Raw genomic sequence first — 21,751 nt, 5'->3', positions numbered from 1 at the left:
CTACCCGTTTCTTCTCTAAAGCATGTCTAGACTTGTATTTAAATGTGAAATATCAACATGCATTATTTATTGTTTGCTTTAAAATTTGTAAAGCCTTCATCTAAACAAGATGTGGTACCTACTGCTGAAATGACCATATTAAAGACCTAGTTTGAAATAGAACTTTAGCTGTACCTATCTAGTGCATACTAAAGTCTATTTTGCCATAGAGATTGTGGCCTTGGGAAAACGGATATGGAATTTGGTAGCTCAAAGTGTTCAAATCGACTGGTTGTGCCTTAGCATTTATCAAAATGGAACAGCTATTTGAAGTATGTTAGTCTGTTAGTGGGGGTAAAAAAGGCAGGTGTGCACTTCTTTCCTCTGTGACCTGGCAGAGGTTAGGTCCTTTCCTGTTCCACTCAGTTTCTCTTAGTCTTTATAAGAAAATAAGATGGAGAGCTGTTTTCTGGAAAAAGTTTTATTATGAAATTATTCCTATACAGCATTTTTACCCTTCGTAAGATAATACAGATCTATGTATGCACTTGCTTGGAATTCAGTTCCACCAAAAAAAAAAAGAAAATCAGCAAACGCCACCTTTAGTGCAAATTAATGCCTTAGATTATATGGATTTTCTGTCTTTTTTTTTCCCCTTTACGTATGTTTTCCTCTCAGAGTGCTCTCTAAGCTCGTCTTTGAATGAGGGAAGATTGTGCTTGTTACAAAAATAGGTAGCATTTCAATTTCTAGACAAGTGTCAGCTTTACAGTACAGTGGGAGGTAATTTATCAACCTCTTAAAGTCCTTATTTCTTCATGAAATTTCTTCACCCCTTCATGGGGCGAACCCATGCTTGATATTGCACAGACAGGACATTAAAGCAGCAGAGGCTGTGTCAGGTGGGGAAGAAGCTCTCCACAAGGAGGAAGACGACCAGTGATAAGGACTGTTTCAATAATACATGTTCTTGTCCCACCAGCCTGCAGAAGGACAAGGGAGGGGGAAAAAAAAATCAGTTATTTTTTCCTCAGAAAGGAAAAGTAATAATCATTGGAAACAAACGGTCCATTTTTAAGCAGTCTACTTAGCAGAAGCAGCAGCTAAGGTAGGTGTACAAGTGACAAGGTAGGAAAGGACACCTTATATTAAATTACTACACTAGAAAAATCTACTTACTTCCTGGGTATCTCCTGATAAACAGCTTGCGGACTTCATCGTAGACCCATATCAAGATGGCAAACGGTACAGCCACAAACCAATACTGAAACCTGGGAGTGGGAGAAGAGGTTCTCATTGGGAAGTATCTAACCACTCAGCTGAATTTCTGGAGTGTCTGTCTATGCTATTTGATGTCACTAAAAGAGAATCTGACCTGTTTGTTGTTTTTTGGGGGGGCTTCTGTAATTTTAGCACTCAAACAGTTAGAAATAAGGTGATGTGCATGTAAGCCTCCCAGTTTAAGTAGTTACTGAATTAATATATTCCAGACATTATTCAGAATATATGGTGATGTTACAGTCTCTGAAGATGGCAGAAAAATGGAACATTTCTGACAATGATATATTTAAAATAAAAATTGCTTGCATAAAATTAAGTAAAATGCTATCTAATCTCACCAGAATGTTGTTTGTTCTACACAAGTATGTCTGGATCCTCAGTAGTAAATCTAGTAGAAAAAATAGTGCTTTTTTTTTGTGGAAACGATGAAAATAATGCCCTTTTTGGTCAAGAAATTGTCCACCCTGTTCTTCATAATGAATATTCTTAAATATTTACCCTTGAATTGTGCTGCATGGGCACATCCTGCTCCCATTTGTCTGTTTCTGGCAGGATGGTAAGTCCATGCCTGTTTATATGTGGAGGGCAAGGGCAGTACGCTAGCATCAAAACTCACCTCAGCGGTGTGAAGTTCAGGGCCGTAACATGTCCAAGACCATAGGTAAGAATCAGAGCAATTCCTATCTGGGAAAATATACCCACCCAGACGACTTTGTTCCTACAAGAAAACCAAAGAGGAAGGGTTACACACCTCTGTCCATATGTAAAAACTTGATGGCATAGCATAATGCAAAGGCTGGGCCACTTTTGGAGTTGTGGTTGTGCTGTGGTAGCTAGCTTGAATGTTTTTCATCAGATGATGAAGCACTGCAGATACAGTAGCGTGAGGCGAGCGATAGACTCTGTAGCACCATCTTACATCGTGTGTGCCTCTGTCTTTCCTGGTAGCATTCCTGACCTGCCTAGATCAAAGCAAGCTTTAGATAGCCTCGTAGCGTGCATTAGTCATGTCTTCTAGTTGCACTGTGAATGTGCGCATTGTGACTCAAATGTAAATGTATGAAGGAAATATACATAGGTGTAGGCTCTGTACCTGCAGATAAAGCAAGGAAAACAATTTGCTTTCCTATCAGCAATACTCTGACTAAATGCCAGCTTTTACGTGTGGCCTCCGACCCAATAGATATTTTTAACTCCCTGGCTTCCAGGGGATTGAAGGGTGCAAAGTGTTTTGCAGAGGGCAGCCAGCACTGTCTTAGATAGTTTGACCAGCTGGTATCTCCCCAGAGGCTGAAGTTATCTTGGAGAAGTCCAAACGTGCTATCTATTGATAACTACATAAAGAACTTAAGAAAATAGTCAGAGAGGAAACTCCCTTTTTTTTGTAGTAAACATTTTAATGAATGGAGGGTTAGTTTTAAGCCGATGCATTTTCAGGCTAACCAGTACAATGTCTTTCTTTAAAGAAAACCCCTATCATGAAGTAGGAAAGGGGCGGGGGGGGTAATAAAATGTCTGAGCTTTGCGATTGCTTGAAGCTAGATATAGTCTTTGTTCAGAGACTGAATGTGAGTGGGCTAAATCACTGAGTTAACCTTCTTCTAAAATTAGCAGTAGGCTAACTTATGCTCACATGAGTCAGGTAAAGAATCTGCAAAACTTACCTGAAAAGACCCTGCTGGAAAATGGAATTTCTTCGTGTTTTCCTGATGATCAAATCAGCAACTTGCTGAATTGTGATGCTGACAAAAAAGGCAGTATAGCCAGTCCACTGTAGGTACATCCTCTGGTATTTAGTCTGCAAAGCGAAGGAAAAATCAAATAGTGTTATATCAGACACACATATCTTGTGCAAGTGACTGCAAACCTTGATAGTAGGATTTTAGTTATTAAGGTGAAAACGCAGAATTACTCCAGATTTAGATACATAACGATCAGGTTTTGGCCAGTTGTTCTAGTCCGCTAGTTACTGTGGATGAGTCATGAGGCTGAAGCACGAGCTTGGTGTAATGAGGTATTTATACTGATTTATTAATGGCTTCTGTGTCTTGTGATTTCTGCAGAATGAGTGAGGGGGAGTGAAGAGTGAATGGGGGAGGGAGAGTCTGCAAAGTACTTGACAGTAGTGCTGTTCAGAAGCAGGGCTGAGAGATTACAATGGGTCTAAACATAAAGTCCAGAGAAGAAGGTGCATCTCCAGAGACCTGGAATCAAAAGAAGGGAAATTGTAGAAGAATGAATGAAAGAATGGAGCCTGAATGAAAGAGCTAGGTGGCAGTAAGCTCTAAAGAGTCTATACTGAGGGACCATTAGATGAAAACTAATTATTTTTGCATTTAAATCTCTCTCTCTTTCCCTAATCCTTTGTTTTGGAGAGGAGTATAGAATTTTTAAGAAACTGTTGAGTAAGAGGCAGTGCAAGGATGTTTCAGTGCTTCTTTACCCATTCCTGTCCATATGAATCCTCAAAGTCATTGATGGCATTGTTTTCCCAGTCGACTCGCACACCAAGCAGCGTGGAAGGGAGGAAACCTTGTTCAGCATACACAGTAAAATAGGTTACAAAGGCTCCCACTGACTGCATGATACCTGGAAAATTAAAGAGGTACAAATGAGGAAGAAGCAAAATTTAGGAGCTCTGGAGAACGTGCTGGAAACTTGCCGTGAGTCTAAAGGTAGTTTTAGAGCTCTTAGAGCTGTAAGTTTCTTGGCCTTTGTAGGTAAAAATCTGTTGTATTGTTGAATAATGAGCAACAGAAGGGAGTTAGTAAGTTTGCAGAGGAAGGAGTTGAGTTTCAGCTCCCCTTTTTCTAAAAAATGAATCAACTTGTCTCTGTCTTGATTTGTTGATACAAGACAGTCTTTCAGAGAACAGACCAACCTACCAATCTGCAGATAGGAGTATACAGCGAGCTGCTCATTCACCAGCCTGTCTTTCCTTTTGTTACGAGGTCTCCTGTTCATAATATCGCTTTCGGCTTTTTCGTAAGCTAATGCAACAGAGGGGATCTACAACAGAAATAAACCATCAGAGTCTTGGTGGTAACATCGTGTGCTTCTCAGATGCTTATCAGAAAAGTTTCAGTTCTCAAGTGGTTCTGTTGGCATACCCTGCCTTTTCAGTACACACTGAGCAAATGAAAGAAGGATCCATGTAGCATTCTCTGGCATGCATGAAGGATTTGAGGGAAGTCTGAAACTGTTTCATAGGTCGAGTGATCATATGACAACACAAAGGGCTAGAGGATACTGAAAACATTAAAGAGTCTTTCAGATCCCTTGGACTGGGCTCTGATGAAATGTCTGGTATTCATCCTCTGTAGTAACTGCAGCAATCTGTACGATCTCTTGATTGAAACACAGTTATTTTGCACGCTAATGAGTTTTGCTTGTCAGCATGGATCAGAAGTCTTTTCTTTCTGCTCCCCCTCTGCAGTTTGGGGGTTTTTTTCTACTCTTCTTTCTCTATACGTGGCTGCTTTTACTCTAGCCCTCTACTTTTTCACTAGCTTGTTATTCAGCTGCAGGCTAAGACAACTAAATCTTCCAATGTTCTACATGTCCCTTTGCACCCAGCCCCTCTCACTTGTCATGTTTCAGCAGAAAATAACTTAAAAAGACCCCAACTTACAATGTCTGTGCCCAGGTCAATGAATAGGATGGTGATAGTGCCAATGGGCATTGGAATGCTGGCAATAATGTAGATGAGAAAGGGACAGAGCTCAGCAATATTCTTAGTCAGGGTGTAGGCAATTGTTTTCTTTAGGTTGTCAAAGATCAGGCGGCCTGGAGGAAAAGGAAACATTTCTATAAGAGCTAATTGTCAACAGTGTTTTCCAGAAAAAAAGTTCAATTTTTAACTAAATGAAGTGAAAACACTTACTGCTTATGTCTACTCTCCTCATACGTTTCCTCATGCATTTTTTTTAACTATTACCCTTTAACTATTCCCTTAGGGCCTTCTCAAAATTCAAGTGAAAATAAAAAATATCTTTCAATGAGAAAGATTGAGGAAAAAGTCCCGTTCCACAATACACTGTAGTTTTAATGGAAACCACAAGCTCTTTATGGTGAAAGATTAGTGGAATGTGCGTTACTGTCAGCGAAAGTGATGTGAGCAAGTAATAGAGGTAAATGTAGAGAAAACAATTTGTATCTTTGTGAGGCTCAGAACTGCATAGGAACAAGATGGGGAGTGCTTTTCTCTGGAGCTTGAACAAGCAGCCATAGCAGACCGATGCTATGTGTGAGAGGAGGATGATTTCCTTGTTGTCTGTCTGTCATGTGTCTATAAATGGAATTAATTCCCAGTTTTTCCAACTAGCAAAATCACATTTCCAAATCCAGAAAGAAAAAGGGAGTGGGGAGGTAAGTGCAGGAGGGAAGAATTGGGAGGACCTGCCAGTGCTGTGTGGCTGTCAGCAGCTTTCAGCTAAGAAAGTGGATAGCAACATTATTTTTACCTTCCTCCACTCCTGTGACAATAGAAGCAAAGTTATCATCCAGCAGTACCATATCAGCTGCATTTTTAGCTGCGTCAGAACCAGCAATACCCATAGCAATTCCAATATCTGCTTTTTTAAGAGCAGGGGAGTCATTGACTCCATCTCCAGTCACGGCAACAACTGCTCCCTGGAACACACAAAAGGATCCAGATGTGGGTTTTTTGACGAGATGATGCTGTCTTCCCCTAAGGACAATCTGCTCTCGGCACACTCCCTATCTTTAAGTCCCTAGAAGAAAGATGCTGATATGAATTTCTGAATCCTCTTCATACCCAGTGATCAGAAAGGCGCTAGGTAGGATTAATACAGCAGCCTCAGACTTTTGTGTGATAGATGTTTGTATCTAGACTCCCTTCATAGTAGAGAGAAATAGGAAATTCAGGGATATGGTTTACTACATCCTAAAGAGTAGACATCTAAATTAGATGCACTTAAAACACAATTAATCTGATCATTTCTTTCTATGGAATATAAGGGGGCTTAAAAATTTAGACATCTGTCTAAATGCATACGGTCTTTCCCTGTCTGAGCAGACCCAGGCTCATCTCTGGCAACTGTGGGAGATTCATCTGACGCATGTTCTGTCCTTGTATTTTTTTGTGAAGCGCTTACAGAATCAGTTTTCATCTTAATTGTAAATTACCTACCTGATCACTTAGAGACCATTCTCATCCTATCCCAACAACTTTTGGTCATTGCCATTTTATGCTAGAATTTGCACTAGAATCCAACTGATGGAAAACTGATTATTCAAGTCAGCTTCTTTGTTATCTTCCAATGAAAGCATCTACTGCAGCGAAAGGTCCTGTTCTAGTTGATGCAAAAGTTCACAGCTTGATAGCAATACAGAGTGTTCCGAGCGGGAAAAGCCTGACAAACTGATTAATACAAATACTGAATGTCCTGTCCCTGTGGGGATTTAGCACAGTGTTACTACCTATAAATAATGCCATGTACAGAAGGGCTTGTAAGCTCTAAGTACTAAACATAGTATGTAGACTGGCTGGCTGGAGTTGAGGGGAGGAGAGTGTTCCTTTTCATTCTTTTAAAGACACAAATCTACTGGGAGTGTGGGTGTCTCAGCAGTGAAGAATACAGTTACCCCCTGTCTGCCAAAGGCCATTCGAAAAGAAAATTAAAAAAAAAAAATAAATTGAAAGGGTTTTTTTGTGGGTTTTGTTTTTGTTTTTTTTTTTTTACTCTCCTGAAAGCAGTTCAGGCTTAAACCCAAAGAGCTGATAATGCTGATTGGAAAGCTTAGCTCTGGTATAATTACAAAAATAAAATAATGTTTTATGCTGCATCTCCTTCTCTGCAAAGTTCAGGCACAGCAGTAGGGTGGCTTTCAATTTGCAGCATCTACTTGGAAGATGTCATATCTGAGGGGAGAAGCTTTTGATGACAATTTGCATCTTTTTCAGAGCCCTGTACATGTCAGTTCTTTCCCTTCTGCCTCTTGTGCTGGCTGCACTCCATGCTCCTGTACATAATATTGCCCATGGATGGGACAGACTCTCTTTAAATTCTGCTTTCTGTGGGCGGTTTTACAGTCTTTGAAAGTAACATAGCTAAGGCTTGGTCCTACATAAATCATGCTATGACATTTTGCGGGATTCATACCTTATTTCACTTCTAAACATTCCTGTGGGCGGGAAGTACATAGGTCTAAATGGCCACGAGAGATAAGATGAGAGGATGTGGTAACATGTTGCTTTTATCTGGGTTTAAAGAATTCCTGGGGGAAGGCTCCTTCCCAAACAGTATACAGTCTCTGCCCAGGAGGCTTTATGTGCAGCACAGCAGCAGCTTCTCAGAATTACATGCAAAAGAGAAACCCTTGGTACTGCTCCAAGCCAATCAAACTTAGGAAAAGCTCATTTTGTCAATAGGAGTTCAGAGCCTGTAACAGGAATTTGAGTAGCTTGGATTCTGTCCAGACAGTGTTTGTGGCAATCTGTTAGATAACGTTCTTGCGCAGTGAAAAGAGTATAAACAGAGCTTAGAGAGCATTGGAAATTGGCTTCCACCTGCTCACCTCGGGGATGATATCTGTGGAAAGCTACTGCCTCACAAATGCCCTATAGCTGTATCTGCATATAACCTTTTACACCTCTTACTCACCTGCCTTTGGCAGCCTTCAACTATAATCAGTTTCTGTTGGGGCGATGTCCGAGCAAAGACGATCTCTGAGTGGTTACACAAGATATCATCCAGCTGCTGCAAGCTCATATCCTTCAGCTCCATCCCATTAACCACTGCTGCTGTAGCTTCTCTGTAAGAGCCGTGGGAAATGATGGGTAAATTTTTAAATCAAAAGGCTTAGATAAAAATAGCGCACTCATAGAATGTATGAGGCTTGATAGTAAGGAAAGCAGCAAATTGAGTTAATTTCAGAAGCATTAGTTGTTAATCAGCAGGTGTTGAATGAAAGCCACTGTAGAAATCCAGAGTGAATTACAGTTACCTAGATACGGAGGGGAGTAATTGAAGCTTCCTCCTGAGCAGACATAACAGCAGAAAATGCATTTTAAAGAGGACTCTGAGTGGGAGGGTGGAACAGTGGAAGAGGAAGACATCTTTTCTGTAAAGAGCTTTTATCTTCCTCTTATGATGTTATTTTTTTCACGTTTTATGGGTGAAAGAGGAATTGGGACTGATGGTCCTTAGATTCTGAATTTTGCTTTTCATATGTGTGTGTTTTGTCAAATGGGCAGTGACAGCAAAGTCCAACATGGTCTGCAAAGTACAATTTCCTAGTTTTTTTTCAAGAGCCAGTGAAGATGAGAGCCAGTGACCGAGACACATTGTTATTTAGGTAGAGATGACACGTTGGATGGACACAGTGGCTGGGAACGTATCAAGAAAGAGAAAAGCAAAAAGCAGCCGTGAGGTAGAAATAGGCTGTAAAAGCATTGTGGAGCTTTCAGAAAATGAATCCATAGGTATCCCCTATACTGTGTTTGTTCTTACCGTCTATTAACTTGCTCAACAGGAATGTTGAGGCGCTTAGCAATATCTTCCACAGTCTCGCTGGTGGCTGAAATGATGCCTACGCTCTTGGCAATGGCCTTGGCCGTGATCGGGTGGTCACCAGTGACCATGATAACCTGAGGAAGGGACAAGCGCTCAGCGTGAGTGACAAATGTATATGCAATGGCTGAAGTGAGATAAGGTGAAATATCTATTGTTGTAGACCAGGAAGCAGTTTAGAATCTGAACTTGGAAAGCTGTGCTATGTACATAACAGTGACAGATTATGACTATTAATTACTTAGCTCTATATTGACACCTGGTCTCTACCTCGTGTTAGTGGCACTATTTTATCAGGGCTGTAAAGGAAAAACTTGTCACAGGCAGCAAGGTTAGAATAATGCAGAATAAAGAAGCCTTTATATAAGAGTTTATATCAGGTATACTCAAAGATGAGAGTTTGTTAGAATGTTGCATCTTAAAATGGATCCCTGTGACTGAGGTGTCCTGACAGATAAAACACAGATTTTCTCGTTTTTCATGAAGAAAAGTTCCCAGTTGCCAGATCTGTCTTCTGTTGGGACTTGGGATTCATCTCACCTGAGATCAGTGATTGCAAATACTGATTTGCCTTTCTTTAGCTAAATTGCCTCTCTGCCTAGAGCTGAAAGTTTACTGGTGGGACCCCTGAGAGTGAAATCAGGACAATTACTGCTTCAGGTTCAACTTGAACAGTTTTGAGATTAGTGATTCCTATGCATAAAAGTTCATAACAGGTGTAGCTCTGTGTCCTAATGCCTTCTCAAGAATTGTTTCTGTTACCTTACGCTGTTTACACGCAAGTAATTCTAGCTGGCGTGGTTTCTCTGTTCTAGAAATGGATCTGATAAGACAGTATCTGAGCTTTTCCAAATTTGAATGTGCAGTTTTGGGCTTCTGTATGCTTTCTATAGTCTGATTCCCACTTCAATTAAACCGTTTTTCCTCTCGGGGCCTTCAAGAGGTTTCTTTAAGTTACAATTGTAGAATGGTATTAACAAACGTTTAGATTTTTGGTAGTTGTTGATAGAAAGATGCTTAATGACAACGTGGCGGAAGACATTAAAAGTTATATTACTGTGAGTCTTTCTGCAGAATCACTGTATTTTTCATTGTAAAATTCCTACCTTGATCCCAGCACTGCGGCATTTTGAGACGGCATCTGGCACTGTGGAACGAGGTGGGTCAATCATAGATAAGAGCCCAACAAAGCACAGGTTGGAGGTTGGGAAGTTCATGGAATCTGTGTCAAATGGGTAGGTGTCTGGAAACTCGTTTTCAGGCAGGTACAAATGACAGAAACCTGAAAAGAAACTTAGGCTGATGTGATGTACAATAGTGAGAGAAAGAGGAGAGCTTGCTATTGCATCAGGCTTTGCTCTTGTCTATAGAACTCCAGCGTGTTTAACCATTAGCTTTTTATGGAGGATTTTTCTAACCTGCCATTGTAACCTTCACATCGCAATTCATATAGAGTCGGTGTTTCACGTGGCAAAGCTAGCGAGACTGCCAGCAGGGAAGTGTTTTCCTTTGTGGATTACTTAGGGGGGTTTTTTGGCTGCTCAGTGTGGCAGATCAACATCAGTACTGAGCAGTAAGGGCATCCCTGCCACAGAGAGCTTACAGCATGTCAGTGTGATTTTAACACTCTGCTGAGGAGGCTGTACACTTTTCTTTTTTCCCTCTACTGCAAGAAGAATGAAGTCCATACGCACCGGATTGTACAAGGATTTAAAATCCCATTTTATACCACGGTTCTCTGATAGTCCTTCTAGTTGGACTCACCCAGCACTCTCTCTCCCATGCCCCCCAGCTCCATGTATGCTGTTTGGAAAGCTTCTGCCTTTTCATTGTCCAGTGGTTCTTCTTTGCCGTTGATCATGATGGTGCTACATCTCTCTAAAATCCTCTCTGGGGCACCTTTCATCACCAGCAGAAAGCGTTTGTCGTTGGGATCGTCAGTCTCGTGAATGGAAAGCTGTGTGCCACAAATATGAAATGATTTGAAAGAGCATACATGATCCTCATTTGTTTCTAGTTTTGGTCACTTTGCATGGAAGTCATGTTTCTTCTTTTCCGTGAGGATATCGTACATTCCATCAAACGGAATGAACTACATTTATAATACCTTAGATTTTCTCTGTCGCTGAATTACCCCATTAAGACTTCCAGGTCACAAGTAGTTTCTTTAGACCTAGTGATAGAAATGGTTTAAGTTTGAAACAGTCTGGCATAATTTCCACAAATGAAACACACCTGGAATTTGTTGGTAGAGTTGAAAGGAATTTCAGCCACTTTCTTGTTCCGCGCTCTAATATTCATGACGTCACCCAAAATGACTTCTGCGAATTTCAGCAGAGCTGTTTCAGAGGCATCGCCTACCACAACTCTCTGTATGAACAGAAGAAGAAACAGTTCATAGCACATATACTGCTGCACTTCCATCAAGAGAGCTTGCATGCTTCTATAACATGTTGTATGCTTAAGCAGCAGTGAATCTATGTTGCTACATTCAGGTTGTCCTGGAAAATTATTTCAGTAAAAATTTGGGACGTCTCTTTTGCACTTGCTGCTAGAAATAAGCTACAGCAAAGAGACAAAGTTAGCACTTGATTCAGCAAAAGCACAAGATTTGTAATCACTTCAGGTTTGTGTGGAGGCTTTGTAATGCAGTTCTAGGGTAGCAGCAGGCATGTACGGCTGAGCTGACTGATGCACAAAATCAAATGACTTTGAGGAAGGCAGTGATGGAGTAAGCAGTAGAAATCATGGATTTGTTATGGTGTTCTAGTCACCAGAATTTACTACCTTCAGCAGTCACGTATAAAGACATTAATTAAGGCATGTTTACCTTTTCTGTCTTGCTATATTACATTAATAAGTGTAGTAATTACTAACGTAGAAATTCTTGCTACCTGAATTGTATTTTTCCTTATAGGGACAGTTGCTCTTGGCTTTGGGGTTGGGTTTTTTCCTGTCTTTTTGCAAGTGTATACCAGTAATACTACTGTAAATAGTAACTTAGAAGATTGACACGGTAAAATGGAGGAGATTACTAAAGCTAAACAGAACAAATCATATGTATTGTTCTTTCAGAGGAAGAGAAGTAAGCTGATAGGCAGTAGGCAGTACCTTCATTATTGGGAGATTCTCCTGTCCTGGTCTGAATTCCGCCCGGTTGCAGAGAGTTACAATTTTTGATAATGCTGTCCATGACGGAGAACTTTGATCAAAAGGCTGGGCTGAGAGGAAGCAAAATCAATATTGCATCCCTTAGCATATTACGTGATGGAAGTAGAAGGTTAAGTTTGAAACAACAGGATTGAACTATTTGCAAAAGAAAATTGGTCTTTTGAGAGGTTCTGTTACACAAAAACAATTTGACACAAACCATTACATCCATCAGTTAGCAGTTCTGGCAGAATTGCTTAGATGATATTTCTCTGTTTATTTCCCTACTAAGTTTACTGCTGGCAAAAGGATCTGGATTAGAACCTCCTCCAGACTTACTTTCTGCAAGTGGAATTCAAATATTAAAGTTTTTTTCACATCTCTACATGGCTAAGGGACTTTCCTGTTGCACACTAACTTCTGTGTGGAAGGAAGACATGTCTGGTTTTGCTGTCAAAAGACATTCCCATTGACATCAGTTTGACAGCCAAAGGTGTGAAACACCACAGGTTTGATCCAAGTATTCCCAGATCCCCCATTGCCCTATTTACTTGTTTGATCTTCGCTGGTGTCAGCTGAGTAGATCTGATTATCGAACCAGAGGTGAGCAACAGTCATCCTGTTTTGTGTGAGGGTCCCTGTCTTGTCGGAACAGATGATGGAGGTAGAACCGAGGGTTTCTACAGCTTCTAGGTTCTTCACCAAACAGTTCTTCTTTGCCATCCGCTTGGCTGTCAGAGACAGACTCACCTGGCAGAAGTAAAAAGTTCAGCTCACTGTTAGTGAGGCGCAGTTACAGAATGATGCAATGAGATTACATGCTTCTGCTAAGCTTTTTGTGTTTGCATTTTTTAGGAAGAGAACATTTTTTTAAAATTTATCTTTTGGTTGACTGCAGTGCATTTTTTTTTCTTTTTAAATAGCATTACTAAAGTCAGAGGTTTGGCTGTAACTAGCAAAAGTACGTTTGCTGCTGAGAGGAACCTGCTTGCCTGCTGATAGAAATAAGAATGTCATATCAGTTAGGAGGCTGTTTTAGATTGAAGAACCTACAATGCAGACAGAGCTCCTAATCACCAACTTAATGAATCCTGAAATGATTCTCTTCATTATTGCAGTACTGCTGGTTGTTTGCTCTTGGTGTACTTCAGGGCTAACAGTGCTTAGCAGGTGTGCTGCTTCTCAGCCAGGGATTTTAGTGATGCTTTATATGTGTTAGTAAGTGGAATTTTCATGCAACTTTTAGGGTACAACATCCTCATTTCCAAATAGGAACAGGTTGTAGAGAAATGAGTCACATCATTCTACTGGTTAACAATTGAGGGAGAACAGTACTTGAAGAACCTTATTTCAAACTGGATTGCTGTGCTGAAGCTTTTAAGATTAATGGCTTAGTTATGCCAGAATTCCCAAATGAAATGTTTGTCCTTTCAGTTTCATGGAAAAAAACCACCCCTATTGCAAACTCAGCTCAGCCAAGTCACTTAACAGATAATCTGTTCTTCACTGGTTAGTGTTGCACTGTAATTAACTTTACAAGTGATTAATTGTGGTAACGACTGAAGAACTACAGTGGCAACCAGTGAATTCAAACAGACTTACCGTTACTGTGGCTAGCAGTCCCTCTGGCACATTTGCCACAATGATGCCAATGAGAAAGATGATGGAGTCCAGAATCTTGTATCGCATAGAAACAGATATAATGAAGAAGAGAACACCAATGGAAACAGCCACTCCTGCCACCAGGTAGACAAAATGTTCTATTTCAATAGCGATGGGTGTTTTCTCATTTCCTACTCCCGATGCGAGAGAGGCAATCCGCCCAATGATAGTGCGATCCCCAGTGTTGATTACAATGCCAGTAGCAGTGCCTGCGGAGAAATAAAAGACTGTCAGCTCCAGGAGAGACTAATGCTGTCTTCTGTACCCAGTACTGATTGATGAAGATCTTTCTCAGCCTTAATGTGACTGAGACTTCACCCCAGAATTACTTCCCCTTAGAAATCTTATATCAGTGACGAGAAAGACGTAAACTATTTTCATTCATTAGAGTCTTTTTTGATTGTGTTGCAGTAGGAATGTAGTGTTATCCTGGGCACTGTACGGTCTCATAGCAGATAGTCTGTTAGGTGTGACACATATACCTTTTAGCCCTGAGAACAGGAACAGAACCTTTATGTGTGCAGAACCCTTACACAGAAGCATCCACAAGTGCTTAGAGGCATTTGCAACTTGACATTCCTAAAGATAGCAATGGAAAGACCAGAAGGGAACCACAATCAATTGATTGTTGCACCCATAACCAGGCTAGGTGTTAAAACAAATGTCTCACTGGTTGATACTAAGTATGACCAGCCTGGTGCTTAAGGTGTTAATTTTGGTGTGCTTGGGACAATAGTTTCTTGTGAGCAACTAAACCTTTATGGAATTCCTTGAAGCAGAATTGTTTAAAATGAGTTAGCAGTATTAGGCAGCATGCTGTAGAGGTGCCATTTCTGGAGGCCCTTCTCTCTGTACGCACCTTCCACACAGGTGGTGGAGTAGAACGCAATGTTCCTGGTCTCCAAGGGGTTGTCATGGGTGAAGTCACAGGAACGAGACTGTGGCTCTGATTCCCCTGTGAGTGAAGAATTGTCCACCTTTAATGAAACGGAGACATGCCCATATTAAAGTTAGTAATATGCAGTTATGTCTAGCCCAGAAGGCAAGGCAGCAGCACATTTAATAATTGGTGATGGCGCCATAATCTCTCAGTGCCTTTTCTCTGAGAGAGTTGCCATTGTCTGTGAGACAATCTGTTTCTGTGGGAATTTAGTCAATGTTGTGTGCCTGTTGGTAGGATTTTTGGTAGCAGCCTGAAAGAAAACACGGTTTGAAGATCTGCCTCCAGGTCTGTGGAAACTGTTAATGCTGTATGGATATTTCTGCCTCTGTCCTGGCAAAGAGCATTGCTAGAACATGGACCTAATGGCTTCTTTTGATGTTCAGGGAGTAGAGATGTTAGTCCTAGATGAGCTGAGCATCACAGTATAGCTTCTGCACTCTATGATTTAATTAGATTATGTCTAATTAAAGCCCTAATAACTCATATTGGATGCGCAGAAATTCTTTATATGTAATAAAAGTATCTAAACCACGTTTTTCCTCTTTCCCTGTGCTCTACAATGTACTGTTTACCTTACAACCCTGAGTAAAGATCAGACGAATGTCCGCTGGGATTCTATCTCCACCCTTTATTTCCACGATGTCTCCAACCACCAGCTGGTCTGCTGGCAGTTCCTTCTTTTCTGCATCTCTGATCACAAGAGCTTGCTGAAAGACAGACGCGTGACAAAAATCAGCATTGTGCCATCCTCTAAACCTCCTGCTATGAGGTAAAATCAGGTTGGACTTATTGTGCTTTTGTCATTTCACGGTGTGTTATTAGAATGAACTCTTATCTCAAATGAAATGCATTGGTTGCTCTCACCTGTGGAATCATTTTACTGAAGCTGGCCATGATGTTTGTGCTTTTAGCTTCTTGATAGTAAGCAAAGATACCAGTAAGGATGACAACCAGGGCCAGGACTACACCAAGGTAGAGCTAATCAACAAAAGACACAATCTGGTTAATTTAAGACAAGTGTTCAGCAATTCCTCTGCTGGAAAAAATCACAGAATATTGTTTCAGGAGACTGGAGGTATCGGTCAGGTTAAAAGACAGTTTAAGAGAAGAACTTTCAAGTTTTGCCCTGCTAATGATCAGTAAAGCTTTCTGAATATGAAATGGCTTTTAATAGCAAGTTTCCCATCTCTCCAAAAGCCACCTATAAACTAAACCTGACACAAACCTGAACAAATCACATTCCTAGCAGAGTGTAAGTCATAAGTCAAAGACTTCAGAGTCCTTTGTGGACTTCAGTATTGCTCTTATGAGTACTCAAGTATTACGATTATGCGTCATGGTTATAAAACCTTTGGATAGGCCCTCTTAGACAGAAGTGGTATGTCAGGCATTTGAACATTTATCAGAAATGTTCGGTAGTAGAGGGAGAGTCCTGATAGAATAAAAAGCCTCCTTGTAGTAGTTACTGAATAACTGTGAAGTAGTACTATTTAAGTTACTTAGATAATTTAATAATCAAATACTCGTTTTTGTGGTTACTCAGATACTTACATTGTCAAAGGGTGATTCAGCTCCCTGAGCAAACTGAATGCCGAATGAAATCCAGGAGAAGACGGCTCCTATCCATAAGAGGATGGAAAACCCTCCCACCATCTGCTTGAGGAACTTGACAATTTCAGGAGTGGCTTTTGGAGGAGTGAGTGAGTTGGGACCATCTCGAGCCAGAATCTCTGCTGCTCTTGCACTAGAGAGACCCTGCAAAAGTAAATGACATGTTTAAAATGAAGTCGCAGAAAACAGATTTCTGTCTTAACTTAGAACAAAATTCACATGCTGTTTTTTTCTTAAATGTTGTTTGTGTCACAGATCAGCTGCAGTAACCTGTATCTTTGATTTCCAGGCTTTCTGATCTCAGGGTGGCTACTGTTATTTATCTGCTGTGAAGAAACGGATATTTCTTCACTGGAGCATTGAATCTGGGGCTGTGTCCATTAGGAGTTTTCGTTCTGTTGGTTATCTGTCAAGTATTCCTGTACTAAGTGTTTGGAAAGCTGGGGGTATCAGTTCTTTCACTGCTCTTTCTGCATTTCCACCAAGGTGTTTGTAGTTCACGGGTTCCTTGAAATTCTTGTCTGTTCTCTGCCCACGTTACAATCAATGCTTCGATGTTCAAATGTTAGATGTCAAAGGGACTCAGGTGTATAGTTTCTGAAATCTAGTGTTTCCTTCATGATAAAATCATTTCCAGTGTACTCTCTTGCTATAGATTGTTACAGACGCTGCCAGTGAAACATGAATTGTAGTTAAATCGAATTATCAGATAAAAACTTTAGAAAAGCTGAGGTTCTGTTGCAAACTTTGAGGTCATGTTTTGTGCAGGGATACTGATTTCAAAACAGTAGATCGGACTTCTTCAGACTCTAAATCCAGGTCAGTGCAGCACATTGACCTTCTGATGTAGGCTTTACTGGGAGCACGAATGCATGCATCCACACATACATCTATGTAGGAGTCTGTTGGTCTGAATGTTTTCCTGCTGCTTCTAGGAAGCTTTGGGTAAGCCAGAGGCAAAGTAAGGCAACTGATTCAGGCAGTTTCTTAATGATGCCCTATGGACTTACTTTGTTGATGCTTGTACCATACTTTTCCTCCAGTTCCGAAGTGCTGAGTTTGTGGTCATCCTGGATTCCAAAAGAAAGAGAAAATGATAGTGAGCAAAATGTCAGACTGTTGAAAATTTTATTTCAGGATCTGGAGAATGTTCGCACTGCCTGAATCTGGGACCATGGATCCAGTTGCTAGTATGACATGCCACTTTCATGAACAGACAATATACAATTTGCATATTGATAAGCAAAATATCTTTCTACTGGGAGATGGTATTTTCTTTTAATTTTTGAGAGTACTTTTGTAAGTAGCTCCCTCCTCCAGCAAATCTGTCAGAAGAACAGAATGGTGTTCACATGTTAATGCTGCTTGCCACAAATGTCTCTGCTTCTTTTAGATAAATAGTTCCTCTTCACATGCTACAGGACTCAAGCATTCAGTACCATAGGCAATATGTTGATATGTCAATAGAAGAAAGAGTGTGGTGTTAGAATATGTGCGACAACAATCTTTGCACTTGATTGACAAGGTAAGGTATGTGAAGTTATTTGCCACAGTCTTGTAGAAAGAAGCAGCAGGCTCTAACCACAGTTTAAAAGGGTGTGGGAAGGGGAAATCTGAAAGCTCTTCTCCTTTCCCTGCAGTGACACCTCTGTGGTATCATTGACCTAATTATATCTTGTGCCAAACTGAGATTTAGAAGCCAAGTATTTGAGAGATCTCTCAATTGTTTTCACGGAATGATTCATTGGTACTTGGATGAGTCAATTAACTTGCCTGTGCTTTGGTTTCTCTTTAGAAACACGAGAGTAATGTTACATCCCCGTGGTGGCAAAGATAAGATACATTGAGAATTATTTAGCTAGTATTGAGTAGATCTTGGAAACACGATGGGTGAACTGCTGGCTCATTTGGGGGTTTCCTTACCTTTGAAATACCATCTAGCCCATAAATAGCCTCTCTTCTGAGTTGCTCTCAAAGCAATTCAGAAAAGAGGTCAGTAATAATTACCTTCGTTTTTTCAGATTGGGAAACTGAAATGGATAACGAGGAAGCAACTTTTCCAAGATCAGTGAACACGTCAGTAGCAAGCCAGAAGTAAAACACAGGTTTCTTGAGCTTAGTGTGCTCTCCTTGAAGTACAGTGCAGTTAGTTTGGGGAAAAAGCAGCGCTTAAGGCTAAGGCATGCTTTTTGATCTACTAGAAATCTCTGGAGCAAAATGTTGTGCTTCTAACTTTCCCTCTGTTTCCTGGCTGACTGTGCAATTCACAGGAAATACTGATTACAGTTATTCCATCTGGGGAATAACTCCTCTTTGGGAAATAACGTTCTGTACCATTGGTGGCTTAATTAAGCCAGAATCATTCTTTCATTATAGGTATTAATTCTGCACAACTTTTTTTCTGGCACACCTCAGGAGCATGAGGAAGCAAATCCTTCCCCATGTTAGGGTTTTCGGTGCAGCGTGTCTTCTGTTAAAATGATAGTGCATTGGTGTTTCACTCCCCTTTACCGGACTTCATTCAGAGAGGCTGTCCTGCCAGGTGTGTTGGGAGCTCAGCAACACTCACCAGCTCCAGCTCTTTCTTCAGGTCTTCTGTCTTCTTTTTTTTCTTGTTGCCTTTCAAGTCTTTGTACTTTTCTTCTTCTCCCATCTCTGTTTTTTCTAGATCTTTTGTCCCATAGATCTCAATGGAGTAAACATCAGACTTTTTCTGTAAAAGAAATAAGGTTTTGGCATTGCTGTGAACATCTGCTTGAAGGAAGCAGTAAAAATTACTGCAAACAAGTCAAACTCTAACAAATCTACTGTTTTTTAGACAAGGTGCAATTTGCTACTGTCTCTTTCTCCTGGCAACTTTGAGTGCTAGTTCCTGTCTTATCCTGAGATCTCTCCAGCATGTGTTACAGTAATCACGGTCCGGTCTTCAGCAGGTGTAAATTACAGCAATTCTTTGAGAGATGTGCAACACTTTTAGTAGTTCGTGATCTAACACAAAGTGTAGGAATACTACTCCAGGATCTTAGAATTGCTAGTGAAAACCATTAAGTCATTTACCAGCTCTAAGGAAGAGCTTAGTGTAAAAGCAAAAGATTTTTGAAAGGAAAGGGGAGGGAAAAATATTAACTGAGAACTTGCCTGTTCCTGGAGCTTTTTACATATATGACTTCCAGATTTACTTTTTGTAATTAAAATTAACATTTACACATTTATATTTATACATTTACACTCGGTCACATAATGAGAAAGGGAGGCAAAAACCATACTGGTAGCCCAGGAGAAACAAGTCTGTCTCTTTTCACCTAGAGCTCAAAACTGACAGGGAGTTAGGAAACTTCACTCATTTTTGCCAATCTAGCATTAGGTACAGGAAACTGTTGACCTAGGGAAGCTGCCAAACCTCTGACAGTGTGGGCTTTTTATTGATAACTTGGGGGAGGGTGCTGTTTCCTAACTTTATACCGTAGTCTGAAGGGCAAACTTCCTGTGTTGCTAACTTACTGGCTTCTATAATCATAACGTTCCAGATCCTAATTATCTTGTAAACTACATGCCATGCCTTGGAAGAACTATTGGTTGACCCCATTTCAGAGGCTTCCTTACAGACTAACTATCAGAACTTCATGAGAGTCACACTGGATCTTATCTGATGGTGTACTTTACTAGTGGGACAGATGAGCTCGTAGGCTGCTGCTGGCTGTCTAATGAGTACATACACATTCTGCAGGGCATTTGTCAATGTTTGGACTCCTGCAGAGGTAACATTTCAGATGAGTTGAGAGTAGACATTTGAATTACATATAGACTAAACCAGAGAGTTCAAGTAATGGAAACAACAAGAAAAAAAAGGATTGGGACATCTTATTACTTAATACTATTCTGAACTCAGAAGTGGCATCTTATCCTCAGATGCCCTCTAATTAGATAAATGTTGAAGTCTTGATGTAGTATCTTGAGGAGGGGAAAAGCTAAGAGCTGATGAGTAGTTTGGGGAGTTAAAAATCTGAAATCCTTTTTTTAAAGCACTTGAATTTGCTTGGTGATACATATCCGAGATAAAGGACATGTCTGTTACAACAAGTTCTATTTTTTCTACCTTGCCAAAGATTCACAATCTGGTTTATCTAATGGGATTTCTCCTTCACCTTCCTCCTTTTCCTCCTCCTCTCTTTATCCCACCTAAAAAATCTGTTCAGCTTTTCAAATCCCCATAAGAGACCAGGAAAGAAAGAAAATAGCTATCTATTGTGAGAACTTAGCAGATGGAGTAGAATTAATGAAGAAAATTAATGAAGTTAGTAAAATCTATTGATCATTTCGGTGCATGATCTAAGTTTAACCCTTAACCTGCAAATTTTCATAAAATCTCAGACTTTGGCATTTGCAAAAGGGATGGTGTTCATGAAACTGTTGATTATGTATGAAACTAGCCAGTCCTAGAATTCTTCCCTATCCAATCTGATCTCTTTACTTTTCAGGATTTAAAGGTGCATATCTGTCTACAGTGAAAATTTTAGTCATTACACTGGATGCCCAACAGTTCATTTTTCACTTAGCTCCTATTTATAACATATGTATATTAAAACTTAAATTAATGCTTGTTCTTGAGAAGAAACACATATGCAGTAGCAGCAATTTCATGAACAGTGTACTCACCTTTACCATCTTGGTGAGTTTATTCCGTTCCTGATGGAGTGAAACAGCCAAGCCAAAGTCTCTGGATGAAAAGCAAAAGCCCAACTGGAGAATGAAGTAGCTCAGAGCAGTTTTCGCTATTGAAGTACAAAAGCTCACAGAGGTTGTAGTTCCCCCTCAGCTGGCAAGCAGATGTTAGCTGGAATCCTGCTTGCTCTTTGGCATCCTTCAGGCAGGACGAGTTTGTTGTCCAAAGCCTGTGGAGAAAGAGCACTGTTTGCTAGTGCTTTATAAATCAGCATCTTGTGCTGCCACTCCACCCCTCCCCTTCCAGGTCCAGCCCATCTTCTGTTTCACCTGTAGTAGGTGGAAAAATACCACAGTAATGGGCATGTGGGTTTCAGGTCAGATAGTTTCTAATTATTCCTTTGTAGTGTTTGCTCACAACTAGGGAACAGGTGTATTATTCATCTTGCTAGAAGCAAAGAGTTTCCTTCAGAGACTTTCCAGCACCAGACTCCCCTTAAGATTTCCAGTTCTCGTGGCAGCATATGATGGGGTAAAAGAAGTCTGTGCACATTTTGTCTTGCCACTTTACACGATGTTCTGTTTGCCTGCCTAGGGTCCCTAAAAGTCAGATCCCTGCCCTGTTTAGGTACTAATAGGGATTTAGTGGAGCGATGCTCCTTCAAGCTTCTCAACTTGGACTTTACCTTTAATTCTTGCATTGCATTTGTTATGTTTTTAACCTTCATGCTTAGCTGAAAAAAGCACTTCCCAGTTAATTTTCAGCAAGAGCACTTACCTGAACAGCTTATTTAAATTGATTGTCTTGCACCAATTACCATCTTCCATACAGGAGTAATAATCAGATTTATTACACTTTTGATACCTGTTGTATCTCATCATTTAGAAGTAAAGTTAACTACTTGTTCACCTCTGAAATTTAGCTGAT

General features: G+C 40.4%; 2 protein-coding genes across 5 annotated transcripts in view; one reads left to right on the top strand and one right to left on the bottom strand.

Moving 5' to 3' along the window:
- The window catches only part of LOC129196030 (uncharacterized), a 64,919-nt gene that overhangs the window by 23,026 nt on the left and 20,142 nt on the right, over window positions 1-21,751 (top strand). The window lies entirely within an intron of this gene.
- ATP12A (ATPase H+/K+ transporting non-gastric alpha2 subunit) lies at window positions 445-21,075 on the bottom strand. Of its 4 annotated transcripts, XR_008574101.1 has the most exons (24): window positions 20,818-21,075; window positions 18,731-18,874; window positions 17,172-17,231; window positions 16,102-16,305; window positions 15,415-15,528; window positions 15,123-15,257; window positions 14,467-14,584; window positions 13,548-13,816; window positions 12,497-12,695; window positions 11,907-12,016; window positions 11,031-11,165; window positions 10,560-10,752; window positions 9,902-10,077; window positions 8,736-8,872; window positions 7,887-8,037; window positions 5,724-5,892; window positions 4,892-5,046; window positions 4,146-4,269; window positions 3,704-3,849; window positions 2,925-3,058; window positions 1,877-1,978; window positions 1,599-1,648; window positions 1,159-1,250; window positions 944-962 (listed from the first exon to the last, which is right to left on the bottom strand). XR_008574101.1 is itself a non-coding variant. In XM_054803374.1 (23 exons), the coding sequence occupies exons 1-23, from the start codon at window positions 20,824-20,826 to the stop codon at window positions 934-936; spliced, it is 3,105 nt and encodes a 1,034-aa protein (XP_054659349.1). In that variant the 5' UTR covers window positions 20,827-21,074; the 3' UTR covers window positions 445-933. The 4 variants fall into 4 exon arrangements, 2 of the variants coding, with proteins under 2 accessions (XP_054659349.1, XP_054659350.1); XM_054803374.1 differs by lacking the exon at window positions 1,599-1,648 and having other exon boundaries at window positions 445-962; window positions 20,818-21,074; XR_008574102.1 differs by lacking the exons at window positions 944-962; window positions 1,159-1,250; window positions 1,599-1,648; window positions 1,877-1,978 and adding an exon at window positions 3,193-3,464 and having other exon boundaries at window positions 2,924-3,058.

Source organism: Grus americana, chromosome 24 (assembly GCF_028858705.1).
Source record: "Grus americana isolate bGruAme1 chromosome 24, bGruAme1.mat, whole genome shotgun sequence".
Taxonomy (NCBI): domain Eukaryota; kingdom Metazoa; phylum Chordata; class Aves; order Gruiformes; family Gruidae; genus Grus; species Grus americana.
Note: the sequence above shows the minus strand (reverse complement) of the source record. Positions and strands in the feature narration are given on the sequence as shown.

Excerpts from the sequence above, each read along its gene's own strand:
- ATP12A (XM_054803374.1), bottom strand. Across the intron at positions 8,038-8,735 it reads GTTGAGCAAGTTAATAGACG|AGAAGCTACAGCAGCAGTGG; the intron begins GTAAGAACAAAC and ends CGGCTCTTACAG. Across the intron at positions 3,850-4,145 it reads ATACTCCTATCTGCAGATTG|GTATCATGCAGTCAGTGGGA; the intron begins GTAGGTTGGTCT and ends TTAATTTTCCAG.